The sequence below is a fragment of the Anguilla anguilla genome, chromosome 1 (genome assembly GCF_013347855.1).
Source record: "Anguilla anguilla isolate fAngAng1 chromosome 1, fAngAng1.pri, whole genome shotgun sequence".
NCBI classification, from domain to species: Eukaryota; Metazoa; Chordata; class Actinopteri; order Anguilliformes; family Anguillidae; genus Anguilla; species Anguilla anguilla.
In genome coordinates, this window is record NC_049201.1 from 52,104,652 (window position 1) to 52,116,555 (window position 11,904).

Sequence of the window (11,904 nt, forward strand, 5' to 3'; positions counted from 1 at the left end):
CGGTCCTCTCATCCCCCCTCCCCCCTCCCCCCGTCACGCGCCGCCTCTCCACGCACCTCTCCCGGCCCCGCCCGACGCAGGTGCGTCATCTCGCTCACCACTCCGGCTGCTATCACGTCTTAATTGCTCTCCTCTGAAACTCGAAACTCTTCCTCCCTCTCCTCTTCCTCCTCCTCCTCCTCCTCATCTTTTCCAGATTCACATTCTTCTTGTTAGTCATGTTGCAGGCGAAATGCCAACATTTAGCTTCTTCATGCACATGGCACAAAGCATTACAAAGGCTTTGAGCATGTCCATGCAAAGAATGAGAGGTACAATTAAATGAAAAAAATGTTTGCTAGTGCATATTAAAAGACATGACAATGGTGTTGAAGGTAAGATAGGTTAGATACATGAAGTAAATATTAAAATGAGACTACAATTAAAGAACAGGTTGAAAAACTAGCAGCCCCCTTGCTAATGTCTTTACACCTCCATTTGTAAACTTTTAATAATTGATAAATTGAAAAACTTTTATTAGGACAGTAGGCATGAGCTAAATGGACACCTGCTTCTTTCTGTGCTCTCTCTTTCTTTTCACTGGTCCGGTTATCAGTATCAGTTATTTTTTTTATTTTTTCTTTCTCTATTTCTGGCTCTCCTTAATTTTTTTTTCTTTCTTCCCCCCTCTATTTCTTTGTTTCTCTCCCTCGCCCTCGCTTTCCGTCTTTTCTCTGAAGGTGGGTATCCATCGTCCGGCGGAGGCTGTCGCGCTTCCCGACGCTCCTGCGGGGATCTCTCCCAGGATTCAGGAGCGGCGGCCGGTTTCCCGCCCAGCGCTCGTGGATCAAAGTGACACTTCGCTCGGCGTCAGCAGATTATGAACTACGGGAGGCCCTCCCCGCCGCATCCTTCCCCCGCCTGAGCGCCGGGGCCCGGGGCCGGGGAGCCGGCCGCCGACAGCCTCCCCGCTCCCATCGCTCCCGCGGAACCCCGCCCCTTTTTCGGCAAGGGGGGGGGGTGGCGTACGAGGCTCCCAGACCGCCCACCCTGTATGGCCACAGAGGCCCCACAGCCCCGAATAAGATCACTGATGAGCATCCCGGCCTGCTCACCGCACAGATAAACACAGCGATACATGTCGCCCTGCCGTCGAGAGGGAGGCGAGCCGGGGACTGAAATTAACAGGGCCCCTGGGTCCCGGGGCCCGCAAGGGTCCCCGGAGGACTCTTACCGCCGGGCCCCCCGCTCTTGTTAAGACGAGACGAGGCCCGCGGGGGCCCGCCGGAGGGGCCCACAGACACAGGTGGCTGCATAATGAAGCGAGTGATTAAAGTGACTGACGCTGGGCGATCACAGACGGGCAGGCTGTCTCCACTTAACCCGTTTGATGCTACCGCTTCATCCGAGCCCTTTCAGCTCTCAAACCATTTCATTTTCAAATGAATTTTAAACCCGTGATTTTTTATCTAATGAAATTTTATCCATCTATATATGTATATATACTTTTTAATGCAAATGCAAATTCATTATTCAAAATGTATGCTTAAGGAAGCATCAGAAGTCACGGCATAAACATCTTATCCGCATTTTTCAATTACTTAAATCGGTGTCCATAAGCTGCAGCAAATTGCATGGAGTGACTTAAGTGGCCGTATTAAAGACTTGTCAGAAGTAATACACGTAATCCCGCGTAAACAAAGCAGAGCGCGTTGTTGGGTCGGCTCGACCAGCGCGTTCCCTGCGAGCGCGGAGGGCTTCGCGTGCGAGGCCTCTGATTCACGTCCAAGATTCGGCTGCAGACGGAGGAAGCGAGCTCCGCTCGACGCACACTGATGCATGATGGTTTCCAGAGCGCTCCGCGAGCGCCGCTATCGGATTACCGCATCAAAAAAGGACTTCCAACAACAAAAACGACAAAAACATGTCCTTTGAGTTGTGTCCCCGCGGGTTTCGATCATCTTCTCCGACTGGAAGCGGATCCCCGGGACTTCAGACGGTTTAGCGTGGATGTGCCACACCCCGGCCACGCCCCGGCCACGCCCTGACCTGCAGTCTGATCTGCTCTTTCGTCCACCGGTGTCTAATCTCTAGGCTAAATAGACTTTCCGCCAGCGTACACATCAGACACGACCTCAGTCTAGCGCTTCTGAACATAGCATTGCATGTTAAATTTAAAAAGGTGTTAATAACTGCCATTCTGTATGTGTTTGCGTATGTGTGTGTATGTATGTATATATATATATATATATATATATATATACAGTATATGTATATATAATACAATTACTTGGATAAGGCACAATAAAACATGACAATATGTAATGCATGGATATTATGGTTGAAAAATATATATATAATCCTTATGTTTTGAGTTCTATGTGATACCTACTACAGTCCCTGTGTAATGAGAAAACCACCTGACATACAGCCACATCTTGACAAGAAGAATGTTCCAGCCCCCGACAGATCAGCTGGTTTGGCCTTCTTTGCTGTTCAGAGCCGAGATGCATCTTTGACAAGGCATGCTCTAATTCATAACATGCTGCCAGATGACAAGAAGGCAGGGCCATGTTATTCATTATGGGGGAGGGGTATCCAGGTACATTTTGGATTCAGGCAAAGGAAAAACCATGTGTAATTGACACTACACAAAGAGTAACTTTATTTTGGATGTAAGACAGGTGAATGGAACTGATTTAGTCTGTTCATGGTAGGTCGTGGGGAAAGCTAAATTCCAGAATGAATGAAGTATGATTAACAAGAATGATTTAAAGAGAAATAATAGAATGTATTTTTAGTGAGTATTTAACTGTGAGAGAAGCCTACAGTACAGTGAAAGCTGTCCCCTGTTTTCAGTCAGCACACATCACAGGTGAACTCGTTTGTTTAAGGCTGTACCTTCACAGTGAGAAACTCCTCCCTGCTGGGAGGACACAAAAGAGGGCAAATCACCCCACCCCCCACTGATACAAACATGTTCAGCTCCACCTTGCAGCTAACTGAGACACAATATACAGGGATGTACCATAAAAAACGGGAGGGGGGATTTATAACACAGTTCAAAAGAACAGCATGGCTGAGGGCTTCTTCTAGTGAAAAACAAAGAAAAGGCTAAAATATACAATTCACCACAGGGCTCTGATTCAAAGTTGACTCAAGAAAGATTAATGTCAAAAGTTATGACCTTGGATATGAAATCATTTTCTTACTCGAGACTGTAAAATGGAAGACATGCCAAGGGCCAGTTGAACACTTCAATGTTATCATTAAAATTATTACTAAAACTCAGTAATACCCGAGAGGTGCAGCGTGGCAGAGTACATGAAGGCAATAGCCACAAGACTGGGCACTACAGTCACAGGGTTTGTTTCTTGGCCTCTGTGAGGTCATCATCTAACTATGAACAGGAGTCCTAAGAACTGACCTATGGTCTGTGAAAGGTTGGAATGGGCTTAAGCCAGCCAGGGTTGAGCCAGCCACATGAGCCAGCCACAGTCAACCATTGTCTGAGATATGCCGCGACTCCCATTGGTGCTAGCGCCCTCCTGTCTGTAATATTGTCTGTAATGCTGTCTCTCTGGACTGCAGTGTCTGAACCAGTCACTGAGTCACAGGCTGGCACATCAGAGGAGTTACAGTGCTTCTGGTGTGTGGGTGCCAGGTGAACGGTGTTCGCTTGAGAGGAACAACTGATGATTCGTAATGGGGGGAGAAAAGAAAGAAGGAAAAATTGGTCGTGCGCCTCACAGATTACACCAGAGAGGCCTGGGTGAGTGGTCACAGCAACGTGGAGAAGACTGAAATAGAGAAATCCTTTCTTCATTTCAATTAAAGAGCTCAACCACGACAACAATTAGAGGAATCGGTGATCGGTAAAGGGCCCAACCATAAAACGATCAAAATCACTGACAGACCGGTCCAAACATACAAAATTCTCTCTAAAAAATAGCTCAAGCTCTTGTAAGATTCATTAAAGCCTGCTGTAAACTTGTGCTTGACAGATGTTATTCAGCAAAGTGAACACGCAGGGCAGCCATTGTTTGGCAGGTTATTGAGAGCAGCCTCAATGTGGAGTTGATACTGCAGCGCAGACAAAGGCCCCGCTTCCTTAAACCCACCAGCAAATCAAAGGGAGCCTTCAAACAGAGGTGGAGAACATTATCCAGAGGCTGTTTGTGTTTTTGTAGAGTTGGGGGGTGGAAGGGGGGGGGGGAGGGGGTGGCAGGGGTGGGTACGTTTTCATATTGAAGAAAAGCCCAGGATTTTGTGATGAAGGACAGACGAGGATCCCTCCTCCTTCCCTCTCTCTCTCACTCCCTCCCTGTCTCTATCTCTGCCTAGTCCCTCCTTCCCTCTCTCTCTCTCTCTTTCTCTCTCTCTCTCTCCCTCCCTCCCTCCCTTCCTCATCCTCCTCTCCCATTCCCGGTGCCCTTTTCCGGCGCTCCAATTATAAAACAGCACCAGGTTTTCATCAGCTGTCTCTGTGTCTCCAAATGGCTTTTCAGTGCCAGGCCTGTCAGGAAATTAACTCATCATGCAGTGACAGCTGCTAATTTTTTCCCCTTACATGTCAGACGGGATCGCCTGCCGCCACTAATAATGAACCACCAATCTCTGATTAGGAAGTGATTCTGTAAAAAAGAAGAACCAAAAAAAGAAAAAAAAAAAACACTCACGCACACTCTGCGCACTGATCCCCACGAACTTTTTCCTCCGATTAAATGATATCATTCCAGTACGGGTACGGGGGCGGAAGTTTGTGTGTGTGTGTGTGTGTGTGTATGTGTGTGTGTGTGCGCATGTGCATGCATTTATGCATGTGTGTGTATGTGTGTGTGCCTTTGTGTGTATGTGTATGCATGTGTGTGTGTGTGTGTGTGCATGCATTTATGTTTGTGTGTCTTTGTGTGTATGTGTGCGTGCGTGTGTGTGTGTGCACATTTGTGTGTGTGTGTGTGTGTGTGTGTGTGCGCATGTGCATGCATTTATGTGTATTTGTGTGGGTGTGTGTAGGCGTGCGTACGTTTATGTGTGTGTGCATGTACGCACGTGTGTGTGTATGTGTGCGTGTATGTATGTGTGTGTGTGTGTGTACGTGTGTGTGTGTGTGTGTGTATGTGTGTGTGTGTGTGTGTATGTGTGCGTGTATGTATATGTGTGTGTGTGTGTATGTGTGTGTAAGTGTGTATGTATATGTGTGTGTCTGTGTACGTGTGTGTGTGTGTGTGTGTGTGTATCGAGGGGTGCAGGGGGGTTGGGGAGGCAGTGGGGTTGGGGGTGGGAGTGAAGGGGATTGAGTGGGAACAGGGAACGGATTGGATTCCGCGACAAGATGAAACAGGGACAGGCTGTCAGGGGGAGACGTGCGCCGTCTTAAATTACAGGCTAACATTACACCGTGAAAATAAAGGGGATTTCACTCTGCTTTTTTTCTCTCTTCCTCCATTCAGCTGAATGACTCTAATCCACTCTCTCCCGAGCCAACATAGCATTACTGCCTTCCACTGCTCCTCCGTCCCTGCCAGAGCTCACAGGCCATCTTCTGATGGCTGCTCTGGGCTTTACTCTGATCTTAATCAGACCCACTATTTTACCAAAACGCCCCATCTCTTCAGCAGGGAGCATCCTGGCAGAGGAACACCCACTTTAAGCCACATCTGGAATGATAGACAGCGTTTCTTAAAAGCCATCGATACCGTTGCGTGGCAGAACAAAGTCCGCCACCGGACATGGCGTCCTGTAACCTTCTCCATCACTGAGGGCTGAAACTAAGCATGCTGGGACTTGGTCAGAACTTGGATGGGAGGCCTCCTGGAGTTGCAACTTGAATGTTGGTCAATAGGGTGTGGCCTGTACACCGGGCCCAGTGGAAAAGCCAATGACAGTGCAGATATGGGGGAGAGGTCGAATGTCATGAATATCTGACTCACTATATGACGACATAATGATGACACCAGCTGCATGCATTGCTAAGAGTAGGGTGTTCCCTGGAAATCCCTCCATCCTCCAGGGTAGCTGTATTAATAAACCACTCCCTCTCTAACTCTCTGGTGAGTGTTCTGTGGCAAAATGATGACATATTTGCAGTTGCTGAGGTAAATATACCCCTTTACAAAAAGGCTTTTTATAAATGCACAAAAATAACAATAATATTGCATTTATAAAGTGCTTATTAAAACAGGCCCCACCATTCAGATACAGGCCTCGAAGCATTATAATAGCCATTTACTTGCTTCCACCTGTGTAGCGGAGGTGAAAGTTCATAGTGTGATATTGCAGCTTGGCCGGAAAGTAGAGCTTGTCTTTAATTTCAGCCTGTTAAGTCTCTCAGACCTTCTTTTGCGCTGGAAAGTCAGTTGTCATAATTATGAGCAAATGCAAGACTAGAAAACAAATAGAATCTGTTTAGTCAACAAAAAACTTTAAAACTGGTGTTCTGATTAGCAAAAATTGAGAACCGACATCCATGACCCACCCTGGTTCCACCATTATAATTCCATCCAGCACTTAGAATACAGAAATGTAAAAAGATTGTATGAATAGTCGTACAGTACAGGGCATTTAGTAAATATGTTCCTACAAAAATTCAAAATTGGTCCATTTCTTCAGTCTGAAATGATTACCTCTCCCAGGTCTTTTGTGGGTTAATGTGGGTTTATTTCAGTGATGTATTTGGGGGGGGGGGGGGTCCATGTTCAGTTGTATACTTTCCTCTGACTGCTGATTCTTATATTCTTATAGTACATAACTACCATGATGCAATAAGGAGGAGCATTTACTGTCACATCGCATCCGGAATAGCACAGTCAACACGATGCAGTGTTGTCTCCACAGCGCTGCCAATGGGCTCATTTTTAATGCATACCATTGATTCTAAAGCACTGTAACAGCATTACTGTAAGTCTGGCACGGTACACTTTGCTTTAGTGCCATTTATCAGGCGCTCTTATCCAGAGCGACTCGCAATGCAAACACAAGCGCAGAGCCCAGGGACCGGAGTGCAGTAATTCACTGGAGAGAGGGGAGAGCGCAGCCCCAAGAGAGACAGCAAGCGCACGAAGCGCAGCCTCTATTGACAACTTGCGAACTCTCCGAATGAACATCAAACTAAGTTACACAAACAGGAACAGCGCTGCCATAATGAGAACGAACCTGCGCTGAACAAACAACAGCACAGCAGTTCCGGCTCCGCAAAGGGAAAAACAGAATGTACCAGGCATCAGGGGCGCTATACGGGCCAGAGAGGGTGGGTGTGGAAGAGGCTGAAGTGCCGGGTCTGCGGTCGGTGTCAGAAGATGGCCGACGGCTCTGCTGCCCTGGCAGCAGCGGAAGCTCGGTCTGCCACTGATGGGCCGAAACAGGCAGCAGATGTGGCTGGGAAGCACAGAATATCAGACAGCTCTTTCTTCATTAATGTGTCCTGTTGTTTTACGAAATCAATTCCGCTGCGGAGACGGTCTTAATTATGTAAAAAAATGTAGACGGAATAGTAGGAAGACAGACAGATATCATTCTTTACATGGCAGTAAAGGGCATAAATGACCTTAAAAGATGAAGGGGACGACCTTTATTTTGAACATTTTCAGTTGGACTGACTTGCGTATCGTTCAAAACAAAGAACTGTTTTTTTTCTGTTTCAAACCCTCCCTCCTCTATTTGTAAAGAATAGTGAGCGCATGTGTGCTTGTACGTGTGCGTGAGTGTGTGTGTGTGTGTGTGTGTGTGTGCGTGTGTGTACCACATCTTCTGAGACACATGAACAGCCCCTGCGCACGTAACCTTTTTGCTGCCCGCACCCCCACCACCCCCCGTCCCGCCCCCCATTTTGTATGAACAATCAGATGCTCAGCTTTGACACTGCAAGCTACACTGGTTTTATGAGGGATTAAATGCCACCTGAGACACATCCGTCGGACATAAATCAGCGGATGTGCGCAGCTGTGTGTCCCAGTTAACACTTCACTGACCCATCCAGGCTGGGCTGGGCTGGGCTCCGCCTCACGGGTGAACCGGTGAATGGGTGAAGGGGTGAACCAGTGATCGAAGGAGCAAATGCCCGAGCCAGCAGGCGTGCAGGCGTGTGACTGAGCGAGTGGCGAGCAGGTGAACGAGTGAGTTTGATGGAATGCGGTAGTTAGCGAAAATGTTTTCTTCAGTGTACAACCGAGTGAGTGAATGAGTGTGTGCCTCATGAACGAGGGAGCATGATTCTGAGACTGAGTGTGTGACTGAGTGTGTGACTGAGTGTGTGACTTGTCGAATGACTGTGAGAGTTTGAGAGTGGGAGTTTGAAAGAAGAAGAGCAAGGACTTTTTTGTGTGTGTAGAATCTGGACGCAATGCGTGACCCAAGTAACTTCGTTCAGGAAAAAAAGAGAAAAAGCCCCATTTATTTATGAACGATTATTTTAATAATTCTCATTGAAAAACGGCATTCGGACACACCCACCGCCCATCCCCCACCCCAAACTCATACTAAACAACAACGTGCTTTGCAGTAATCATAAAATTTAAATAAAGCCTTTGATCTGATCTTTAGTTTTCAGTCATATTTTCACTACGAGAAAACAGGCAAACTTATAATAATACACACTAAGCATTTGTACTATGTAGAACTTGCACCTGTTTTTTTTCTCCTTTTTTCCCTTAAAATAAAATAACATCCAACTACTGTAGTGAAGTTGGATTAGACTCCCCTGTTGTTTGAGACCGATCTGCCAGGACCTTTGTGAAAACACGTGAAGGTGAAACACGTCTTTTTTATTCGGGAAAATTAGGAGTGCGCTTCCCTGAGTTCAGCGTGCTGTTGGGGTGCTTATAGATACAGTTAGCTGTTAGCCGTTAGCTGCCGCTTTTGCTCAGTCCCAGAGCTTTAAAAAAACAAAAAAAAACCACACACAATAACAACAGACCATAGAAACGGCAAACAGAACACCAGAAACCAAAAAGAGAAAAACAGCCATTGTTAACATAGATGAAGATGGTTTCAGTTAAAAAAAAACAAAAAAGATTCTGCTGGCTTTTAAGAAAAAATAAATCTATGCGTATGTGTTAACTCACTTTAGAACGCACACAACACTGTAGATAATGACTGTAACAAATAGAACGGAAAGCATTTCCTCCCATATTACATTTTACAGATGTACTTTTTTCATTTGCTAAAAACACATCTTAAGGAAAGCAGTATTTCTACAGTTAATGGTAAAACCACAGCTCTCCACATGTACTGAAGATCTTCAGGCGATTCTTCTTGCATTGGAAGCACCCCGATATGCTTGTAAACCAAATTATCGGCTAATTCCTAATCGCTCCTTTTGTGAATATGGTCATTTCCCTGGGTAATTGGCTAATTTTTTCAAGTTGTGCCATACCACAGAAATTAAAGTTAGCCTGAGTTATTCATCAAAGAAGCAATTAAATATTGGGAGAAAAAATAGCCCGGAGATACCATCAAAAGTACAATCGGCCATGATTGCATAACAGGCTGAAGGAGAATAAAGACCACAGCGTGGATCCCCAGTGCTTTAAAGGACACCTGGGGCCGTCGGCTGGGAAACGGCGAGCGGCTCACCGTACAATTACCATTTAACACGCACGTCCAAACAGAGCTTTACATTTATTTGTTGTTTTTGGGAAAAATAGTCAATGGTTATTATAAAACGAATCTCTGGGAGAGCTTTTATTTGTGCCCAGCTTTCCGCTGACCCTAGACCAGGTCTACTCATATACCCGCCCCTGACCGCCTTCCAATGATGAGTGAGAACTGGAGCTGGTCTCCAGGAGGTCTGCCGCTCCTCCAGCTCCCGACACCCCCGGCAGCCCCTCACTCCTCCATCACGGCGTCCTGGCAGGGGGCCTCCGAGTACACCACCAGCCCGCCCAGGGCCTGCTCCGCCCCCTCCTCGCCCTCCTGCCCCCCGCTGGCCTCGCTCTGGGTGTAGACGGTGCCCTCCACCTGCAGGGTGGAGCTGTCCAGCTCGGTGACGATGTAATGTGTGCCCTCGTCGTTGACGATCACCTGCGTCAGGCCCTCCTTCATCATCAGCTGGCTGGCGGCGAACTGCAGGACCTCCTGCACCACCCCCTCCACCACCTCCTCCTCCTCCTTACGCGTCTCCTTGGCCCGCTCCTCCTCCTGCACCACCTGGGCGTACGTCCCCTCGGCCACCTCCTGCCTCACCTCCACCTCCACCTTCGTGGCCAGCGCCCCCGCACCTCCCTGGGCCTCCCCCCCGGCCCCGCCCCCTCGGCCGCGCCCGGCCGCGCCCAGCTCGGTGACGGCGGACAGCAGCGCGTCCAGGGCGCTGGACGTCTCGGGGGCGTGTCCTCCGGGGGCCCCCGCCCCCTCGGGCCGGCCCAGCACCGGCCCCACCTCCTCCGACTCCACCAGGACGAACTGGGCCCCGCCCGCCGCCAGCTGGTGGGCGTCGGCGGTCCCGCCCCCGATGACCTGGCCGTCCTCGGTGATGTGCAGCACCTCGGCCACCTGCCCCCCCATGGCCAGCGTCTGCAGCGTGGCGGCGGCCGACTGCTCCAGGGCCTGGTCCACGGCGTAGTCCTCGCCGTAGCCCTGGATGATGATGAACTGCTGCACGGCCGGCTCCTCCGTGCCGTCCTGGGGAGCCTCCTCCGGCGAGCCCTCCTCGGCCGCGAAGGTGGCCTCCGCCTTCACGAAGGTGGCGCCCTGACCCTTCAGACGGCACTCGAACGACTTGGAGACGATTCCTAAACGACACGCACACACACACACACACAGAAACACACACGCATGCACACACACACATAGGCACACACACAGGCACACAGAGAGAACAAAGCAGGTGAACTCGGCGAAACGTGCAGAAGAAGTGGTAACTAAGCAGAATCGGGGCGGGGTGGCGAATGCACCTGTGTATTTAGGGAGCAGCTGCTTTCATAGCACCGCTGAGGTAGGACTGTAGTGAATAGTTTATGGGGCACCAGTGGGTGAGCCGCTCTGTCTCAAGCAGCTCCAGGAGCGACGCGATTCACATGACCGGACGTAAAAAAGCCTCCCTCAGCGTTCACACGGACATTACGCCCCAAAATATGAAAACAAAGCTCCTACACTCAGGGCTTTTCCATACTCCAATACCAAGCCACTCTGTCACAACTCTTAGGATTACCTGTGCTGCAAAGAAAAAAGAAGAGACAGAAATTTCAAGAAGCAACGTGTGCAAATCCCTTCTGTGATCAAACGGCAGAATTTGCCCAGTGTCTGACAACATATATGCCTACTGCAGATACAACCTTTATCACAGTGTAAGGTAACTTTTAGGAAGGTAGGTACGAAGAGACGCAACTAAACCGTTTTATGGTATTAACATTATTTTTTCCGGTTGAGTTCTGTCAGGAGGAAAAGGGGACAGAGGTAGAAATGAACCAAAAGAAAATTCCTCACAGATATCCGGAAGCACTGTATTTTTACAGAGCTCTGTCAACGTGTCAAACACCTGGCCGGGTCCATGCGGAAGAGGCAGAGCCCCCTGGGGTATTGGAGTCCAGGCTTGACGTAGTGTTGAAAACTCTATGGTTTTTAGGTACACGGCGGTCCTAGATGAGCTGAGCGGCCTGTTCTTGATGCTATAACTGTACAGACTCCTATAAATGAGTAATGAATCCAGACACACTCTTCCCTGGTCAGGAGACAGAATAAAAGAACACACCAGCTATGCTTCCTGTACACTAGATATATTAATTGAAAATACTCAATGGCACCCCACCAACACATCTCTTAAGATTCTCCAGCCCCGCCCCCCAGTTGTCTGTCCAATCATCAATAACTCTGATATTTCTTGAAAACCCATGTCTTAGGCCTAGCCTGTGTGTAATAGGGTTCCTGGTGATGGTCAGTTACACTAAAACCCTAATGCCCCCCCCCCCCCCACCAACCCCCCCACCCAAA

At 48.5% G+C, this 11,904-nt stretch overlaps 1 protein-coding gene across 1 annotated transcript in view; it reads right to left on the reverse strand.

Moving 5' to 3' along the window:
• Window positions 1-8,369: 8,369 nt before the first annotated feature.
• Window positions 8,370-11,904, reverse strand: part of znf407 (zinc finger protein 407) — a 194,807-nt gene continuing 191,272 nt past the window's right edge. Inside the window, exons 9-10 of the mRNA XM_035414067.1 lie at window positions 10,174-10,706; window positions 8,370-10,113 (exon numbers count right to left, since the gene is read on the reverse strand). Of these exons, the coding sequence (XP_035269958.1) occupies window positions 9,805-10,113; window positions 10,174-10,706 (842 nt within the window). The 3' untranslated portion in view covers window positions 8,370-9,804. The remainder of the gene's footprint in view (window positions 10,114-10,173; window positions 10,707-11,904) is intronic.